This window comes from Callospermophilus lateralis, chromosome 4 (assembly GCF_048772815.1).
Source record: "Callospermophilus lateralis isolate mCalLat2 chromosome 4, mCalLat2.hap1, whole genome shotgun sequence".
In the NCBI taxonomy this organism is placed as follows: domain Eukaryota; kingdom Metazoa; phylum Chordata; class Mammalia; order Rodentia; family Sciuridae; genus Callospermophilus; species Callospermophilus lateralis.
Window position 1 is genome coordinate 69,192,175 of NC_135308.1, and position 22,364 is coordinate 69,214,538.

At 32.1% G+C, this 22,364-nt stretch overlaps 1 protein-coding gene across 2 annotated transcripts in view; it reads right to left on the reverse strand.

Moving 5' to 3' along the window:
- Nucleotides 1–1,032: 1,032 nt before the first annotated feature.
- Nucleotides 1,033–22,364, reverse strand: part of Ferry3 (FERRY endosomal RAB5 effector complex subunit 3) — a 41,906-nt gene continuing 20,574 nt past the window's right edge. Inside the window, exons 6-14 of one of the 2 annotated variants that reach the window (XM_076852557.1) lie at nucleotides 21,987–22,108; nucleotides 16,466–16,572; nucleotides 15,926–16,123; nucleotides 15,001–15,129; nucleotides 11,700–11,774; nucleotides 8,702–8,904; nucleotides 2,776–2,833; nucleotides 2,149–2,216; nucleotides 1,033–1,556 (exon numbers count right to left, since the gene is read on the reverse strand). In XM_076852557.1, the coding sequence (XP_076708672.1) occupies nucleotides 1,464–1,556; nucleotides 2,149–2,216; nucleotides 2,776–2,833; nucleotides 8,702–8,904; nucleotides 11,700–11,774; nucleotides 15,001–15,129; nucleotides 15,926–16,123; nucleotides 16,466–16,572; nucleotides 21,987–22,108 (1,053 nt within the window). In that variant the 3' untranslated portion in view covers nucleotides 1,033–1,463. The remainder of the gene's footprint in view (nucleotides 1,557–2,148; nucleotides 2,217–2,775; nucleotides 2,834–8,701; nucleotides 8,905–11,699; nucleotides 11,775–15,000; nucleotides 15,130–15,925; nucleotides 16,124–16,465; nucleotides 16,573–21,986; nucleotides 22,109–22,364) is intronic. The other variant, XM_076852558.1, reaches the window with a different exon arrangement.

Consider the following 22,364-nt stretch of genomic DNA (forward strand, 5'->3'; position numbering starts at 1 on the left):
TTATGTATCTTATAATACAGTTCCAATTGAAAAATGGACTTAGAAAAAAATATCTTGATTTTATTAATAAAACAGTACTTTTAAACCTTCTTCAGTTGAAAGCCCCAGTTTAAAAGTAACTTAATAAAATATCCCAGAGGTGACAGAGTTGGTTAGTAACATTTACCAAATTTCCATGATTGAATCTTTCCTCCTGTACCTGGAAGTAACCTTCAAGCTGTTGGTTGTACCCTTAGATGACAGAATTCTGTGGAAAGATTATTAAGGTCTATTTTTCAATGTCTTTTATTGATCCCACTATAACCACTTCCATTTCAATTTAAGAACTAAAGTCTCTGACATTCATCTATTCACTCCTAGTTATAATGCTTCTTTTTCTTATATTCAAGATATAACACTTTCTGAGGACATCAAAGACCCTCCATTTCATTCGATTGGTCAGTTGCAACATTCACACAACTTGGGATGAAAACTATTGCTTTTGTAAATGTCTGCATGCTTTTGTTTAATGTAGTTATGGCAAAAATGTTATAGATGAGATAAATGACTCACAGTGTGGGAGAAAGACAATGGAAGAGGAGGGGATACAGTAAGACAGAAATGGGGACACTGTTATCTGCAAAGAAAATAAGGGATAGAGGAATGGGTAAGAAAGCTGAGAAATGTAGGAGGAAGAATAGAAAAATAAAAATGATCCTCATTTTCTGATTGTCACATCATTGTCACAATGTTGCTGAGCACTAAAATCGCACCAGGTGCTGGTTTGGACTAACTTTACATCAGGCTGGCAAAAAAGAACACTATTTTCTCAGCCCATGAAATGTTATTTATAGACAAGGGCAAGGTCACAGAGGGAAGATGAGACAGAAGTAAAGAATTCAAAGCCTTTTTTGACTCTTAACTTATACAAGCTTAGAAAGAGTAGATTAAAAGCAAGGCTTTGAAGGAAGAAACTTAAAAGAATAAGCACATATTTCTCATGTATTTGTATTTCTATAGAAAGATTTTCACAAGAAACCCATACTTGTAATGCATATTTCAGTGCTTTTTAATTTCGATTTGGCAAATAAAGTAATTATGGCTTGTACCTGGTAAGTAATTCAAGCCTTTTGGGAAAGTCAAAAGTGACCACAAAAATGTACTCAAGAGATTCCTATAGCAAATGTGTGATAAAAAGGAAGTATTAACTTACTAACATTCACTTTAGGACATAAAAGTAGAAAAAGGGAGATATTCTTTTATAAAAAGACTTTAAGAATGAATGTTTCATTTAGGGGCTGATCACTAGTTTGTTCAGTATAGAAATTTTTGGAATGTTTCACAGACATATATCATGATTTCACTTGTGGCTTAGGTTGCAGGTTCTCTTTCTGGACATCTTTTGCTTGACAGGATTCCAGCATAGCTCAAGTTCCTGGAGAGTTTAACAATCCGGTTCTGCCAGTGTGTCCATCTATAAGGGTTTAGTGCTTGGATGTCAGAGTGAGTGTTGATGAGACTCGGAAGATCTGGGGGAGCATGTTACTAAGTTGATAAAACATTTCTTCAGAAATACTCTGTAAAAGGTAAAAAAAAAAAAAAAGTTTGTGCTTGTTAAAGCATGGATAATTTAAATCTTTAGAAGTATTTTAAAATATGATCTTTTTCTAGAAACGGACTGCAAAACAGAAAAATTATCTTTCCTGACTGATTTAACTATATGGACTGGGCTGGTTTTCTGACTGTTCTCTGAGAACCTGTGTTGTTTCTATCAAATAATAAGTCTGATCACCAGAAACCCCCTATGTAACACCAATATAATCCATAATAAAATGCCACTAATTTTGGTAAGTTCTATTCAGAATCATTCATTCTCCGCTCATGCCCTTTTTTACAAACCCTTCATAGTCTGTATAACATAAATGTGGAAAAAAAACAGAGGACAGATAAGTCAAGTTTGGTTTTAGGGGTAAATAAAAGATCTCTTGAGTGGTAGAGGTTGACATCTTTGACAATAAGTGCCTTTATGGCATCCAAACTCTTCTCCCCTAAAAAAATTGGAAACTGTTAGCATTTTATTATATTTAGGAGTTTAAGGCCACATATCATATGTGTGAGGAATATTATAAAATAGATTAAACTGGAGTGAAATCTATTCAGATAACATACCTGTGGCACTAGAAATTGTACAGTCCTAGAAATTCCTCCATCCCATGAAGCCATTTCCATCATAAAACCTAAAATAGAACAACAGTCTTTGCTGTGTTATGAGTTTTGGCCTTCCAGTCTCCCAGTCACTTGTTGAGATAAACTGATTTTCACTGTATGGTTCCTGTCTTGACTTTGTAGGTAGACACTTGCCTATGGGAAATGCTAAGCCTAAAAGATGAACTTCTGCTATCCCTAATTCTCCATGCCAGAGAGGTTTAACACAGTTTTGTTAACACACTTGGACTTATTTTTTCTCAAGTCCTAGTTGGCCTCCATACAAGGAAGCTAAAACAGACTATTAAAGGTTAAACATATGGCTCTATTTTTTTTTTAAGGCAGTAGAGAACAAGTTAGAATTGAAGCAAAAATGTAAATAACATCCAAATGTCCTTGTATTCCAGGAGATTTTTTTTTTTTTGTGACTGGAAAAAGATAAATTACAAGTCTCTTAAGAAATATTTGATTAACTACATAACAAAGTCATCAAACAACAGAGGTAACTTTCATATCCTTTCTTCTGGGTTGCTCTGCTTTCAACATTTGGGAGGACATATGGTTGGTTGTTAAATGTGAGGTTCTGCTCACCTTTGACACACTTAAACACAAGTTCTGCTCTCCTTAAGCACCAGGGTATAGTCATTTCCTAAAAACAGAAACAAAACAAATCATTTGCTTTTAACAGAAGTTTGTAAAATAAAAAATACAGTCAGATCCTTATTTGTTTATAATGTTGAATGTCCATATTGTGAATAAATTCAGACAATTATTTGCTAATCCCAACTGGATTTCTTTTATTTTTTAGGAATAGAGCTTCTAGTCGTTAGACAATACTTGAGAAAGGCAAATTAATTTAAAAAGCCTAGCAAACATGATTTATAAAATGCGTAGATCCTTAACATATTCATGATAATTTTTTTTAAAATTTTTTTTCAGGTGTTGTTAGACCTTTATTTATTTATACATGGTGCTGAGAATCGAACCCAGTGCCTCACACATGCCAGGCAAGTGTGCTACCACTGAGCCACAGCCCCTATTCATGATAATTTTAAAGATAACTATGATGCAGAAATTCCACAACTACTGTCAATGTCTGCATGAATAATTATTATTGATCAAATGAATAATTATTATTAAATTGTATATTTACATAAGCAATAAAATTAAAACATTTTTATTATATAACATTATATTATTGCAAAAATAATGGAATAAACAAAGAGTGTATCCCAGCTACCTAATGAACCAAATCCATTCATTTTCTATTTTGCTTTCTAATTGCTGTCCAAATGCACATCTGAATCCCAGGTCTACAACTAATACATTTTACAATTTTTCACCATGGACTCAGTGAGCATGCCATTTTAAATTCTATTTCTTTTTACCAGAATTATTTTCTCATGTTGCAAGTCTTCATAACTACAAAACAAGTTTATTATTTAATTATGGTGATTCTAAAACTTTTTGGGTTTCAGGATCTTTAACACTCTGAAAAATACTAACTCCAATATGCCTTTGTTTATGTGGATTATTCATTGCATTAGAAATTAAAACTGATAAATATAAAAATATTTATTTAGTTTAAAAATAACAATGATAAGTCCATTTAATGTTAGCATAAATAACATTTTTAATGGAAAACCATTATATTTTCCAAAACAAAAAAAGATTTAGTGAAAAAAGTAGTAACGTATTCTTTAGACACAATGACCAACTATTTCATGATCCAAGTCTCATAATTCCTATGCCTCAAGGCTTTATGTATCAGTTTTTATGTTTCGTTGTTTCTGCTGATTCTCACTCATAGTGTCTTATTTTCCTTAAGAGCCTACTTATGTTAAACATTTTATTCAAGAATTATACGTAGAAATAAATACTAAAATATAACCAAGTATTAGCATTACTTTAAAACATTACTCTAAAATATAATGTTTTGAAATACCATAGTAATAATCAGAATCAAGGAATTAACTATTATTCATTTAGTTTTAATGACATATTCATTATATATATGAAACATATACATATATATATATACACACACATATAAAGCATTACTGACAGTAACTTATCTTATAATTTACTATTAGCTTTTTGACACCTTTGAATTATTTCAATAATTACTTGATTAGGATTGGGGTTGTAGCCCAGTGTTAAAGCGCTCGCCTCAAATGTGGAAGGCACTGGGTTTGATACTCAGCACCACATAAAAATAAAGGTATCATGTCTATCTACAATTAAAAATTTTAAAAAAATTACTTGATTAAGGCTAAGTCAAAGTACCACTACTCATATGAAGACAGTTAATGTGAATTTTAAACACAGAGCTTTGAAAACCAACATATAAAATTGATATTATCCAAATGCAGAAACTCAGGACAATATAGTGATGAAAGATTGCAGCACAAATTAGAAAAGGGATGGTAGATTGAGAAGAAAATAACCAAGTCCTCATTTGTCCAAAGATCATCCAATTTTATCCATTAATAACATGCTTTCTTGTTTTCTATATTTATGTGATTAATAGCATGGTCTATAACAAATATCTATGAGATAAATAAAGAACTTCACACTCTTGAAATGATATGAATTAACTACAAAGTTTTATAAACACTATTTGGAGAACATGACAAAATACAATAATGGCAAGACACTAGAGTAGCTTTGAAGTGACAGATATATTATAAAATCAATTTAATTTTCAGATGACATATGCCTTCATATGTGCTTTACTTTAATTTAATGCTGATTAGCAGTGTTAGGAATCTGAAGAAAATGCTATATGGCAGCATGTACATGCATGTGAAAACACATTCATTCACTTGAGTTGTTTTCAAATATTTCATATGCCTACAGAGACTCTACCCCAAGCTTAAGGTAGATGTTTGACTGTTTTTTTATCCTTTTTGTCTCTGATTAAAATCAGCATCTAAAAACAATGGCTTTGGATATCTGGAAAAGGCTAAATGGTAAGCTTTAGAAGACAATAAGATCAAGACAGGGCATGAATTATTGGATGTCATCATAGGATGTGGCCAGCAGTTTTATAAGGAGCTCACTTTTTGAAACAAAGCTTAGCATATATTGCACAGTAGGTACGATATGGAACCTGATGGATCAGCTAATGGCACATGAAGTTTTTGTTCATGAACTCTAGGTAATGGCAAAGTGACTAAATCTTGGTGACATGTCTGAGAGAATGCACTGTGAAAAAAATCTACTGAAGAAGCTGGGTGGGTAATGTGAAATACTTTAGAGTTTGGAACTAGGGCAGAAATTTGGTCCCAACAGTTATACTTTAGATGGTATGTGGAAATTGCACATAGAATAAATTTTAAATCTGTGAAACAAATTAAAATCTCAGTTTTAACTGAGACAATACCTTCTATCTATCTGAGGTTAATGGCCATATGTTGATTCTCAACTTGAATCCTTGGTTTAGGGTAAGGCTGAACTGTGGAGTTAGTATGTATTTTAAGGTCTTCATTGTACATCTTGGGAAATCAGATATAAGAATTACTTTCTGAGTTTATTCTAATGGGAAAGATTCCAGGATTTTTCTTTCCTTCTCAGGAATATGCTTATGAGGTACCTGAAACACTTGTATTAATCAGCTTCATAGCCATTATCAAAAGGTGAAAGTCTGGCTTTATTTTTTATTTTCTACATTAAAAAAACACCAGTGTAGGTATACTCCACTTTAGAAAACAATTTTGCTATTTTTATCAAAGAAAAACACATAGATTGCCTGAGAGTTAATAATTCCATAATTCCACCTTAAATGCCATTCCCAAGAGAAGTGTCAAAACATATGTACTAGATAGAATGTTTATAACAGTATCAGTCACAACAACCAAAATCTAGAAATTACCCAAATGTTCATAAATATTAGAAGGGCTAATAATTTTGGCCTAGTCACACACTGGAATAATATATAACATCAAAAAAGAGTAGGGGATAGGAAAGGTAGCAGAATACAACAATCACTAAAATGCCATTATGTAAAAAGGTGAGTGTGTAATCGATGTGATTCTGCAATATGTATTTGGGGTAAAAATGGGAGTTCATAATCCAATTGAGTCAAATGTATGAAAGATGGTTTATCATGAGCTTTGTAATGTTTTGAACAACCAATAAAAAAAAAGAACAATCCATAATCATACATAATAATCTGGATATCTCATAAACATAATATTGAATGAAAGAAGTCAGATATAAGATAAACCACAAAACAACTAACTCATCCATAATTTTTGAGGTGAAAATAGTGGTTGTCCTGTAGAGGGAGTGTTTTAAGTAATTTTAAGTAACTGTAAGGGAACATGAGGGTGGTTTCTGGGTTCTGGTAATGTTCTGGGTATATGCTTGCTCAGTTTGTGAAAATTTGAGGCGAGCACTTATGTATTATAAGTATTCCAATAAAAACAAACAAAATCTTCATTGACAAAAAATTAACAAAACTAAAATCCTTAAACCCCAAATTATTTCACAATTTATTAGTATACCCAAAATAGCCAGGAACTCAGGATTTCTGACTTGTAGACTCATTCCACATCTGTTAGGTTACATTGATCTTAATACGACAGTATTTTCTGATTACAAATACTTATAGAGATGAAACTGGTTTGTTCTTCTTCTTTTTAAACTGCAAGTAATTTTTATTGCCACTTTATAAATCATAGGACATGGACTATTTCAGACCTTATCATTACCTTGCACACACTAATATATAGTAACTGGGTGTCTAGCGGCTAATTTTGGGAAATAGCACCTGAAAATGCTTTGGGATCCTTGTACAAAAGCTAAAGTACATATTACTCCTATATCTTGTGAAGTGTTGTCTGAGTTTATAGGATAAACTTCTTGACCTTGAATGGATATTTAAATACAACAAATGAGAAGATCATGGCTCAATATACTTTTGTGAATTAAATTGGACACTTTGGAAACAAACTTAATGTTCTGCAGCTGGCTGTCCCAATTTAAAACATGTAACTTTTGTGACATTGTGGGAGAGGGCATGCTAGCAGTATCAAATGTCGGGAAGTAAATCTGAACTTAGTGACTTTTGGAAACACTGTTTTTGAGGTTGTTTCCCACCTACATACAACCATTTTTATAAACTGGTTAACCAGGAGTCCAGCTGCAGGAATATTTGGATGTTTCCTTGTGGCAGAAATTCATCATAAAGTTTGTTATTCCCCAAAGACTCTTTTATAGATGGGCTTGTTAGTGATGACAATTTAACAATAGCTAAAAAATCATGATGGAAGTAAAACTTTATAAAGCTACAGTGAAAACAGAAAAACATGTTTGTCCATCTCTCCTGATGCCATATTAGGTATGAGTGAGGCTACGGAAGTGGAATGAGAAGTGAGGAAGTCTACTGCAGCCTCCACAGGATGGTGCCAGTATCCTTTTCACCAAAAAAAAAAAAAAAAAAAAAAAAAGTATATTGTGAAGATCTACCAGACTAGACTATAAATGGGAAATAATTCAAAACATCCTGTCCTAGATGGAACCGGTTATCTTTAAATTATATTAAATTACAGCAGTTAATATAGAATTTAAAATGAAGTAAATTCATGAATGTAATATAATGAGTCTAAGTGGGACCTTAAACTAAAATGTAAAAAATTACATCTTTTATACTATCTTCTAAAATATAGCATTTCCACATTATTTACTTACTAGTAACATTCAGCAATCAAGATCAAATTTCCTTCTTGAAATTCACAGTCTGCACTTAGTAGTCATCAATTTTGCTTTTAAAAAATCTCTTCTTAAAATAAGCAAGCACAGAATTGCTGATATGAGCCTTTATCACCAGGTTGACAGCTAGCTTTCCTAGGACTCATAGCATCCTTTGGGCTTGAGGTTCCTTTCTTCCTCCAGACAATCTAAAGTTAAATTTTAGTCTTCGCATTATTTTTAACTTAGCCCTCTAACTATTTTTTTTTTTTTAATGTGGGTAAAGGAAGAAGGCAGAAGAGAAACAGAATGAGAATTTTTAAAACAGAAAGAGATTTTTAAAATTAAAAATGTCTCCCAGTGCAGTGGTGCACACCTTTAATCTGAGCTTGAGAGACTGAGGCAGGGGGACTACAAGTTCATCCTGGAAGAAATGTTAAACTGAGGCTGACTTCTTCCTGTCATCTAGCATCTCTTTCCATTACTTTTTAATGTCTTCTCAGAGAGTTCAAACTCAATGTAATTCTGGCATAAGCCAAACATTAATATGGAAGTAAATCTACTGCTAATTAAGACAAAAATGGAGGAGAAAGAGGAAATGAAGTAGGGGAAGAAAAGGAGAATAGGAAAATGTTATAATTTTCTGAACATAAATGGTGAAGTATTATTTACTGTTTTATATGTCAGTCAATTCTATTAACCTGATAGAAAATGTAAAGGTCTATTAGTTAAAAAAAAGGGGGGAGGGGGCTTTTAAAATGTAGATTATTAAATAATATGAATATGTATCATATTCATTGAAAAGATTTTTCTATCTGCTTACCTCTGACATATCATGAACCAGCAACAGAGGAATGCTTATTGTTGTGATGTCATGGGTGCAGCAAACCTTGAGTATATTTCTAAGTCCCATAATGGCAGGATCACGAGCAGTGATATTTCCTGATTTCACATTGTCATCCACACAAAGATGGAAAGCAACATGAATTTCTGAGAGATTAGAATGTCGTGTTATGTAAAATTCCCCTGTGAACAACAGATATAATCATGATTTTCAAATACATAAATCACATTCATCAATGGGCATTATAAATAATTGCAATGAGCAGTCAATATGTTGAGTTAGTTTGGATCAGGAATCTATGTGGGGCTCATGAAACTCCTTAATTCTTTTCTTTTTAGCAATGAAATTCTTTTATTTACACATATTATCATATATTATTTTTAAGAGACTATAGCTTATAGTCTATGACTATAGGATTTTGTCCACCTCATTTAATATTCTGTTTCTAGTACATAGATGGTCCTCAGTAAGTACTTGTTGAGTGAATCAATGAATGTTTCAGACTACATGCCGGAGCAGTAACATCTCTGCTCTCTACAATCATTTCTTTTCCTATGTAGCCACAATAGCAAAACAAAACAACAACAACAGAAGAAAACCTCATCAGCTTTTATTTTCTATGCATTCTGTCATTATAAAAAAATAAAATATAAAACATAAAAATGAGTTTTTACAAATGTATGTACCTGGAAGTCCTGATATGTCCTTCAAGGAAAGATTTGATCATGTCTATCCTTTTACATTAACCCTTGACCTCACAAATTTCACTTGTGCTTGTATTAAAGTAATTATCCAAGGGTTTTACTTTTAAAGATATAGTATATTTATATTTAAAAGTACTTAATATACTTTGGCATTATGTTCAATATTACTAGTTACTAGCATATATAAGCTGTACTCATAGATGTCTTTCATAGTCCTCAGGCAAAGGTCTTTTTCTTTTTCTTTTAACTTGAACAAGATATTAGAACAAGAAAAAAGAAATTAAAGAAGGGAATTTTAGAGACACCAAAATAAAATGGACAAAGAGAAAGTAAAAAGGAAATTGGTGAGGAATAAAGTAGTTATGATTTCCCAGAAAGGCACTGAAAGACATGGTCTGCTTATCAGAAATCTGGTGGACTATATGAGACAATATTGTTCTGGGCCCAATGAAGTGTGTAACCTCCTTAACTCTTACTATGAATTCAGATGATGGAAGTTACAGCATTAAATATGGGCTGTGGTCCAGCAGTGAGGTAGGATGACTTAGTGGACAAGTCAGGTGCTCCTAATCCCCAATCTGGCACTGCTTTATTCGACCTTAAATGACTTCCCTCTTGGTCTCATTTTACCCATTAATAAAATGGAGGCCAGTCCTAAAGCTGGCAATACTAACCAAATGAATATAATATAGGGGAAAAAACACTAGATTGGATGTTAAGGAGATTTGTTTTTAAGGACTTTTTGGGTGAGTGATCTTGGGAAAATCAATTCAATTTATTGATTATCATAAATCCTGTGTATGAAATATGAAAAGTAATGCCTTGCTGCTTTCCTTACAAGGTTGTTGTGAGAATTAATGATTTAAAATATAAAGACTTAGATCTTGATAAAGTAAGTAAGTTACTACTGACTTACAAATATATAAATACAACTGCTTTCCCTCACAATTTAAAAATCTTAAATGACTTGTGATTTAGCTCTTTTTTTTTTTTCCATCTGAAAATATCTTGGTTGTGTAGTCATCCTTTACCTCAATGGAAACTCCAGTGCTCCAGTGCTATTAGGACATCTAACTCAATAATTTAGTAGGATATTTTTTACATATATATATATATATATATATATATATATAAATTAATAATAATTCGGAGGATATACCATAAATCTGAGTTATCCTTTTCTAAATCAGACTTATGGTATATCCTCTTAATTTGGCAATAATATACCAATAAAGAATTGAGTTTAAAAAGTTAGAGATACTGATACCTCTGAACTAGTAATAAAATTGATAATATTTTAAGAAAACCAGAGAATATGAATGATTTAAATTATTATCTATGAGAAGGAATATGATAAATCTTCATGGGTTTTTTTCACCTGGAGAGAAGACTGGTTTCCTGTTCCATGAAGTGGAAGAAGCAGAATGTGGTGATTCTAACATTATCTATAGAGGTAGGATATCTGAAAGTGGAAGGAAACTCAGAGACTGATAACCACAAACTGACTGGACCTGACAAGATGAATACACAAAATGGGTATATTTCCTTAAAATAAATGTAATGTGACCCACATGTCAAAGATCTGGGGAAGGAAATGTAGGAAATGTAATACTACCTTAAAGAAGAATAGAATACTATCGTGAGATGGCTATTTCTGAAACTGTAAAATTTATCACTTAGTTTAAAAGACTTTTTGCTTATGAAGTACACAAATAGGACTTCTTTATTACACCCTGTCTTAAAAATGCCATTAAGCATATCAGAGTGAACTCAATCAGAAAGAGGAGGAGAGACTGAATTCCTGTTGTTAAAAAACAAAATTCAAGAACAACAAAGGAAACAAAAGAAGTGAAAAGCAGGAAAAGGTAAGGGGAAACGGAAATAAGATTCTACAGATGACCCATGTTCTCTCTACTAGCTCAACTATTTATATTTCTATGTATTATTATTTATACTTAACAGCAAAAATAATCTATTGGTTTATTTCTTAAGAAACAAAGACACAACATATAAATTTAAAATAGCAAATAATAATAAAATTATGGAACTTCTTGAACAATTTTTCTTGTACAAATTAAAAGTCATTACTAGTATAAAAAAGATTTACATTGGATAACATCTGAGAAAGTATGTAATATAGATAAAATAACATTTTAAAGTGATATACTGGAAAATGCTTTATAATGTATACCATGAGAACTTATTCTTCAGATCTATAATTTTAATGTATATGATTATAAGAAAATAGTAATTTAACACAAAATTATACTTACCAGGTAAAATATTTAAATAATTTCTCTCAGTATTTTTATTCTTATCATCACTTCCTCCATTTTGGTTTCCAGAATCTATTCATAAGATGATGCAACATGAGAGAACATAATAACATAGGAAACATGTTACCACCACTATTTTCACAAGCACAATAACAACAAAAATTTACTAAGCATCTCTATGTGCCAGGCATTCTATTACAAGTTTTACATGGATGGCCTCATTTAATTCTTACAAAATCCTTATAATCAGAAACCCTAAGATGGTGGTAAGATTACTATTTTCATTTCTTTCCTTTTGGTGCTGAGGATTGAACTCAGAGTCTTGTGAGTGCTAAGCATCTACCATTGTATTGAACTCCCGGATCAATCTTTATTCTATACCTGAGGAAATAGGCTTAGATTAAGTTAAGTACCTTAATCAAATATGCATAGATAAGAGGTAAAATTGGATCTTAACCCCTGCCATACTCATATCCTAAATCCTATAGTCTTAACCACATCAGACTTTCCAAAAGTTTATTTTTCATTTGGAAGGTTCAAGGCACTAGGTTAACTACACATAAAATAACTTCATTAGATAGCTGTGGAGTGGCCATCTGTATTTTTAGAACATGAGTCACTGTTGTTGGTATAACTTGTTCAGGACTACAAATAAATGGCTTGTAGCACCAGGAATCACTTTTACTCAGCCCATTCCTGAAATTTATTTTTATTTGACACTACACACAATTAACTTAAAAGAAATATGTGAGACTCTATTTCAAACAGAACTTCTTTTTTCAGACATTTAGTAGGTTTTTTGAAAGCCTGATACCAACAAAACTCCTATTAGGTAAATATGAAAACACTTCATACTCCAATCCCCTTTTCCTGTTTTAATGGGTAATATTTTGTTTAGTAATACTGAGAAGACGGCTATTTTTATTTTTTAAAATGCATATAAAATGTACATAAAAGAATTTTACCTATCATGGACTGTAGAATTATAAGGTTGATAATATATAATAACTACAGTAAGAAAAACAATGGAATGCCTTAGAATAAACAAGTATTTGTGTTATCAGGATGTAAACTTTTTTTTTCAATACTTTTTAAAATTGAGTTAAAAAAAATAAATGACAGCGGAATGCATTACAATTCTTATTACATGTATACAGCACAATTTTTCATATCTCTGGTTGTATATAAAGTATGTTGACACCAATTCGTGTCTTTATACATGTTCTTTGGATAATGATGTCTGTTGCATTCCACCACAGGATATAGGTAGGCATGGTCAGAAGAGTCAGAGGAAGTATTTTCACAAAGCTCTTCTATAACATGCAGGTTCCTTTAAGAAAGTTGTCTTTTATAAACCTACTTGCTTCACTGACTCACTTAAACCACAAAGTAGTTGCTTGAACAAGAACAAAATAATACCATGATATACATGCACTGCCTTAACCATAGGTGGTTTAAAAACTTCCTGTCATTTACTGCATATTTTCTATCTCTCATACTTAGAATCTTCCTCCTTTTCCCATACCTATCATGATCTCAATCTTTATGTTTTTAGTTTTACTAAGAATAATATTAAAATGTTTCCGATCACATCATTTCTGATTTGAATGAGACGGAGGAAGAAGATGACAGAAGAACCAGAAGACATTTTCTGAAAGGTCCTGTTTTAGGATACACTTCTATACTGACTTCCTAATATTTAGCCTGGCTTTGACACATAAAACACATATTGCTACAGCAAAGCCACAGTTACCATTAGTGGGAATATAAACTGATAGAGTTGCTATGGGGATTGCCAATGCTGTAAAAATTATGATTATATGTGCACTTTAACTCAAAAATTTTTCTTTAGGTATCTATTCTATAGATGTGCTTACTGCTTATACACATCATAATGATTCATATGCACAGTTATTTGTGCATTACTACTTACAATTTAAAAAGTAGGAATAAATGAAATGTCTACCAATAAGGGACTGGTTAATAATAGGATATCCTGCAATGGAATACTATGAAATAGCAAAAAGACATGAGAATAATCTTTATGGACTAATATGAATGAGCTCCAAAATTATTTAATACAAAAAGCAAATAACAGAATAGTGTGCATATAAAGCTACCATTTGTGTAAAAGAGGAAATTATTTAAATTATATAAAGCACACATACATGTGCTTATATATACATAAACATTAAGTCTGTATGTTACAAATAAGCTAGCCCTGGCTGCTTCTGGAGAGGGAAACTGGATGGCCGGGGGACAGAGTTAGGAAGACTTTCACTGCTCGCTCTCTCGCACAGTTTGAAATGTGAATCTTGTGAATGTTTATCTATTTAAAAAATGACTAAAACACTGCATAAGTATATTGAATAGATAAGGAAACTATAGTGAATGCAGATCAAGTTAAGACTAGATGCCCTATTCTAGCTTTAGGAGAAAAGAAGGAATTCCACATTTATAGGAAAGAAACAAAGACACCAAGCAAAGATATAATATACCTCTCTGCTTACTACAAAAATGCAAAATGTATGTACTTTAAGTATTGTAAGGGTTTCTTTTAAACACTTGAGGGACAAAAAAAAAAAAAAAATAACCAAAGTATCAGCAGGAGATTTAAAGGTTTGAGCAACCCCAACTTTAAAACTTACCATATTTTATTTCCTGAGCACCAATAATGAATTTTTATAAGAGATAATAAAATGTTGTACATGCAATAGAGTCAGAATGGAGTATGTGTTATAATTTTATGTGTGTGATATCATATGAAATGTCAGAGAAATAAGATAAACACACCTTACAAGTATTTTGAAATGACTATTATGTTAATATTCAGCTCCTAACAAAACAAACTTATGGCACCAATTTGTAAAAAAACTACTTTTTAAATTTTAATATTTCAATCAAAGAACAGCTGAACTGCTTTAATACCACTATATGAATTAATTCTTTGTAACTTAAGAGTTTTTTCCTTTAAGTATAACTATAGTACTGAAATTTAAAAAATGGTTTTCACTAAAGAAAATCATTTTTAAAAAAGAGAAAACTAAGAACAGAATTCAAACTTTTGAAGATCTTAAATTTGTTCTTAATTTTCTTCCTCCAACTTCTACCAATATCATTTTCTATATGATTTTACTGATAACCCCTGTGCCATTACAGTGACAAGGGACAAAGCACACTATGATCACTACTATCCAAAGTATATGTATGAAGACAGACACACACACACACACACACACACACACACACACACACACACACACACACAGTGAGTTCTAAAGATTTGAGTTCTACTGACCATGTGCTTCTTTCAACTTGCTCCTGCGCTGTGTTCTAGCATAAAGTGCCACCTGCTGGACAACTTCCAGTTGCTCTTCAATTCGGGGAAAATGGAAGTCGGTGCACTCTTGGCAAACTGTGGCAAAATCTAAAGGACCCCAAACATTGACAAACTTCTAAATGTGAACTATTAAATATTTAATATTTACTTATAGACAATTAGATCTAAGAAAAATAGAAAATAAAATTGCTGAGTATGATTTTTTGTAATTTCTTATTATAACCATAAAGTTATGGTATAGCAACTTTGTTTTAATCAGAAACTTAACCTCTCAGTCAAAAGAGTAAACAATTAGTAGATAAAGAAATTTTAATATAATTGCAAGTCTTCTTTAAATAACAGATACGTTGATCACAATCTACTCCAAAATGCTACAAAAATACAAGCAGGTTCTTCCATTTATGAACAATAAATTCTATTCAAGCCTCTTCCAAAAACAACTGTAAAATTCCATATATTTTATATATTCAAAAGTTTAGAAATAATTATAGAAGTGAGGTATACTACTAGGAAGAATTTCACATAGTACATTTAAGAGGTAGAATATTAAAAAGAGAAAGAAATGGATGAACTAAATTCCCTAAATATCTGCTTCTAAATTGAAAAATACATTTGTATCTTGATTATTATTCTTGTTTTACCCTGAAATAAGAATTCTAAAAGAGTATCATATACAGTAATAGAACTGTAAGAAAGAATAAATGTCAGGAGGCATTCCACCAGTGCTGGGTATGAAACAAATCTAAAATAGTTATGACTAGTTATGTTTATTGTTTGGTCTATTTGATTGTTGGGATTATTAAAAAGATACAGTTTTTCCAAAATTCCTTTCTTTATAAGAATTGTATTTAATGAAATAAATATGAAAATAATGTCAACTTACCTCTCTTAATACCACTATATGAATTAATTCGATTATCTACTAGTAAAACCAGACCACAGAGAGATGTAGAATAAAGTGACAGTGCTGTTTGGAGCCGATGGAGTTTCACACCACTTCGATGGTTTCTTTTATGCTTACAGAAGTCCAGCATGTCTGCTCTCAACAATCTCAAATTATGCATGGTCTTCAACTGGGCTCCTGGGGGTAGGCAACAGTCTCAGAAAGAAACTTAAATAACTACAGAAATTTAGTATAACAGGATGCAAATCTCTATGGCAAAAATAAGTCTTTGCTACAAATAATGATTAAAAATGGGCTTTGCAACTTCTCATTTTAATAACTACTGTAATTTAATCTATCTGAAAAAAATGTCTAGACTAAAACAAAAATCCTACAGCCAACAAACTACAGGCTTTCTTAGAGCAGGATACGATTTGGAATTGAAGATAGCATAGGTACACTAAGGATTTTTCTTTTAGAGTATAAGTAAAATTCAGAAGTATTAATAAATAATAACTGCAACGAATTTAAAATACTTACCTAAGTGAATAGTAAAACTTTCTTCTAACTTTCTCTGTTCCTCATAAATCCTTCCAACTGCTTCCACAGATTCTCTGAATTGATTTGGCTGAACTTTAATTTCCTCACTGAAATTAATAAAATTATTGATTTTCTTTCTTTAGGTATTTGTAAAAACTTTTCTTGAACTTTATGAGAAAAAAAGTGAACTGCTGAAAGTAGTGCTTAATTATTTCTCAACCATCTTTAACCAATGATGACAAGTAAGACTCTAAGAACTAACTGGTTCCAAAATTTCCACTTGTTCTTTCATTTCCTCACAGTAAGTAATTTAGAAAATTCTTATCAATCATTAAAATATCAACTGAACATATTACCACTTAAAATTTCTTAAGTGATTAGCTTATTAACATTCAAATCACATTATGCCTATTTTAAAATCCATGATATAACTTATACCAAGGTTAACTGTAGGCAAAATTAGAAAACAGGTGAAAGCTGGTTACAGTGGTGCACACCTGTAACCCCAGCTACTTTGGGAGACTGAGGCAGGAGGATCACAGGTTTGAGGTCAGCCTGGGAAACTTAGGGAGATCCTGTCTCAAAATAAAATACAAAGGGCTGGGGATGTAGCTCAGTGGTAGTGCCCTGGGTTTAATATTCAGTACTGCTGAAAAAAAAAAAAGGTGTTGGGAGGGGCAATGAAACATTGTGATGGCAATAAAAATTATAACACAGATAAGTAATAAAAAAGATGAAGCTTATTTTAATGTATCTGCATCCTCTATTTTTTAAATCATTTCCTGCCTTTTTTTAACCTCCAACATTTTATTCCCACAAAATGCTCTCTTTAGTCTGCTGTGTTCTTTATATTTCCTGAAAAGGTTTCCAAAAAGAAGTTAAACTTGTATAACTATTCAATTCAAATTTCAAGGGTAAATTATACATGAGTCATCTGCTCTACCGACTAAAATTTGGGGTTAATCCAAACTGCCTCATTAATCTTACTGACTGATTTCATTAATAAATACAGTAAAAACTAAGAAATAAATTTATATTAATAAATATTCCCATCTTAGAAGGTAGAAAGTCATAAGAAAATATTATCCCCACTGTAATATCAACAAAAAGTCAGATAATTTATGAAGCTTATCAGAGATTGGAAGTAACAACACATCCAAGAAAACTTAATTCCAAAATGTGACATGCCCCTCCAATGAGAGATGGGATACAGTTTCATCTTTGTCAGGACATGGTTGGAATAGGTTGCTGTCATACAAGGAAGTAAACAGAAATCAATAAAATTTTATAGCTTCTTAAAAGCCAACATGTTGATTTGTAATAGTTAGGAGCCACAGGCTTATGTATTTGCAAAAATTTTCCATCAAGTGCTTCCACAAAAAGACTTGCAGCAGGAGATAAGAGAACACTCCTGGGGGTAGAGTCAGAGTCATTAGAACATCCCATATCTAAGGCTGAAATATATATAATTTGCTCAAGACTAGAACTGGACAAAGATAACAGAATTGGACAACAAATGGACAAAGTGACTGCCCCTGTCCCCGAATTATGAGCCCAGTGCCAAGTAACAAGCAAAAACAATACATTGCTGAGAGGAAGAGCAATGGTACAGAGAAGGACTCCATTCTGTGGCACAGGCATGCAGACTGAGGATGGATCAGAATCACAGAAAAAATCTTCTAGAACCCCAACTTCCAATCCAAGCATAAAATAGCTTTAGACTATTACTATAGAAAAAGAAGCCCTTTGGGTATTAAAGGTACTGAGACACAATAAAACCCAAAATCTGTTCAACTGCTGATAAGATCTGTACAACCTTCATATTCATGGCCTGTTCATTTCTAAATGTAATACTATTTGCCTAGGTCTTACCCACATATCTAGCATTCAGAAAAAAAGGAAAAGGAAGAGAGAGTTAAGAAGAGGAGGAAGAAGATGTTGAAGAGGAGGAGGTGGACTAGCAGGAGGAGGAAAGACACCCTGAAAAGCAAGGGGGAAAAGAAACTCCCTGTCAAGAAATAAAGCAATCAACAGAAACAAATTTAGAGATAACACAGATATTGAGTTTAAAAGAAAGAGATTTTCAAATACCTATGATTAATTTGTTAAAAGATCTAGTGGAAGAAGTAGATGAAATATAAGGACAGACAGGGTATTTTAGCAAAAAAGAGAAAACTTGAAAATACTTGAAATAACATATTTGATTATCACAGATAACTCATTTTATAATTCCATCATTACTCTGAAAACAACATCAAATGAAGATATTATAATAAAAAACTATAGACCAATATACATACATACAGATACATATATACTGGTGGATATATGTCATACATGTATATAACATATATAATGAAATAATGTATCATGACCTATATGTAAATCCTAAATCTACAAAACTGCTAGAAGAAAACATAGGAAAAAATCTTTGTGATCTTGGATTAGGCAAAAATATCTTAGATAAGACAAATTACTTAAAAACTGATAAATTGGCAGAGTACAAAAGATTCTGATACTGCCATGTGGCTTGAGGTCACTATACATTTGTCGAAATGCATTGAATATACAACAGGAATGTTCATTGTTTACAAATGTAAATGATGAACTTTGGTTGATTATGATATGTCAAAATAGGTTCTCAATTACAACAAGCACACCACTCTTCTGGGGAATATTGACATGAAGAAAGATACATATATGTGGATTGGGGATAAATCTCTGTGCCTTCCTCTTAATTTTGTTGTTCCTTAGTATTACCCTGAAAAACTAAAGTGTTTAATTTAAAATAAAAGTGATAAACTGCACTGATAAACTGTAAAATGAAAAACGTTGGCTGAGGAAATGGCTCAGAAGCAGAGTGCTTGCTTAGCATGCAAAAGGCTCTAGATTTGATCCCCAGCACTGCAAAAAAGATAAATAAATAAAAAATGTAAATTTTTTTTAAATGTGCTCAAGAAAATGAAAAAAAGACAAGCCATAGAATAGGAGAGAATATTTATAAAATATCTGTTTGAAGATAGACTTGTATCCAGAATATTTAAAGAACTCTTAGACTCAATAAGAAAACAAAAAGGAGATTGAAAAAATGTTCAACAACATTAGCCACCAGGAATATGCAAGTAAAATTATAATGAGATACAACTACTAGAATGGTGAATAGTAATTCCAAGTATTGACAAATATGTGGAGTATCTAGAATGCTCATTCATTAGTGGGAGAAATGCACAACCACACAAACACTTTGGAAAACAGTCTGGCAGTTGTTTATGAAGATAAACAAACACCATATGACCTAGAAATCACACTCCTAGATAGTTATGTAAGGGAAATAAAAACATATGTCTATACAAAGACCTGTACATGACTGGTTTTAGTGGCTTTATTTTATAATTGCCCCAACCTATGCCCTAAATGTCTACCACAGAGTAAATACATAAATAAATGAACAGAAGACTAAAAGATAATAAAAAGTAAAGAACTGGTTGTGGTTCAGAGGTAGAATGCTCACCTTGAATGTGTGAGGCACTGGGTTCGATCCTCAGCACCACATAAAAATAAAATAAAAGTATTTGTCTATATACAATTAAAAATATTTTTTTAAAAGGAAAGAAACACTAATACCCAGAACGACATAAATGAATCCCCAAAATACTATGCCAAATGAAAGAAGCAAGGTAAAAATGGCTACATACAGTTTGATTCCATTTATATGACATGCTGGAAAAAAAAAAAACCTATAAGGGCAGAAATCTAACAGGTTGACAGGGGCTGGGATGAGGAAAGGGGGTTGTCAATGAAGGTGTAAAAGAAAAATGAAGGTGCAAAAGCAACAGTTAGAGGCTAATACACAATGAAATTGATCCTATGCATTGAATTTCAGAAACTACAGTAGCTAAGTAAGGGATAACTTGTAGCAAGGGGCTTTTTTGGCTTCCTTAAATCAGTTGCTTTCAACTTCTTTGTCTATAATATACTGTATAGGTTTTATATTTTAGCTCAATATATACATTCATTTACATAAAGTTTCATGCATATGCACTCTGGCATTTTTTCCTTTCTCAACTCTATTCTAGTCTATTTAATTGTTGTTTTTAAAAGGTTGGTTGGAGAGTGAGGATCTAGGATTGTTCCTAGAAGACTGCAACCAAGAGTTTGGGAAAAACAATAAAGCAAATGAGAGTATAACATAGTTTTAGTACGTAAGAAGTGATATAGGGACCAGGGAAGAGTTCATTGATAATCTATCCATCTGTCAATTTATACATTCCATAAATATTTACTGAGCATGTCCTATGTGCTAGTGCCAAAAAGCTAAATACTTGGCAAGGGGTTGGTATATAGTGGTTTAACAAACAGTCAAACAAAACAGACATAATTCTTGCTTTCAAGCCAAGTGTTTTAGTTAGTTCCTGTTACCAAAGTACCTGACAAGAACAACTTACAGGAGGAAGTTAGTTTGGGGCTCAGGGTTTCAGAGGTCTGAGTCCATACATAGTCAACTCCATTGCTCTAGGTCCAAGTAAGGCAACATATCATGGGGGAAAGGCACACTGAAGGAAAGCTGCTCAGCTCATAGTAGTGTCAGGAAGTAGACTGGGGAAGAAGGGGGCCACAGGGAAGATGCACCCTTCCAGGGCACATACCCAATGACATACCTCTTCTAGCCATGCCCCACATTCCTAGAATTTCCATCCAGACAGTCCATTCAAATTAGGATAGACTAATTAGTCTCAGATCTCACAATCCAATCATTTTACTTCTGAATATTCCTGCATTAACAGGAGCTTTCAGGTGACACTCATTACCAAACCATAACAGCAAAACTAGTGGGAGACTGACATCACATAAATAAAATGCTATTTTTAAATGTTTACAACATATACTAGCATGTTCTGTAAATAGGTTTATTGTATTTTTCTTAATGTATTTCTAGCTTAATGTACTTTAGGATTTCAAAGAATAAAGAAATTTTCAAAAATACGTACATACAACTAGTAAGTAATTTAGGCATGGTTAAGTTCTAGGGCAATACGTGATACAGTTTATTTAGGCCACATGAGACATACAAGATATAAATTATGAAAAACCCCCCTAACATCTCTGTACCTTGTACGTGCTTCTATTTCTGCACATCTTAATCTACATGGTGTTGTTTAATTTACAGGTCAGTCTCTCTTTTTAGAATATAAGTGAAACATAGGCAAGCTAATTGCACTGAGCAAAACCAATTTAAAAAAAATAAAAGATAGTAGTATTTAGGTATACACAATTAAAAGGTTTAGAAGGCTAAAGTTCTAGAGGTGAAATCACTATTTTAGACCAATTAGTTACCACTCACCTGGCTCCAAAATAATCTACATTTAGTGTCTATATAAAAGATGGAGAATAACAGCATAAAATTATCTTGAATGTGGTTAACTTAAAATATATACAAGTAACAAGGCTCAACTTTATAGTAAATATAAACTATTACTAACAATAGACTTTTATATGAATAAGAACAACACATGACTAATACCTGAGTGAACTGTTGTTGGGGTTTTTTAGATCTTGATGAAGTTTTATTACCCATTCCTGATATTCTTGCTTTTGGATGGCCGTTGATTGTTTTAATTCATTTGACCATTTATTTTCTAAGTCCTAAAAGAGAAAATGTGCCAACTGGTTAATTTTTTTATGTAAAAAATAAATAGGGGGCAGGGGATAAGCAAGGATGGTGGAATGTGATGGCCATCATTATCCAAAGTACATGTATGAATACAAGAATTGGGTGTTAATATACTTTATATACAAACAGAGATATGAAAAATTGTGGTATATATTTGTAATAAGAATTGTAATACAAAAAAAGAATGGGAAGTTATACTCCATGTATGTATAATATTTCAAAATGCAT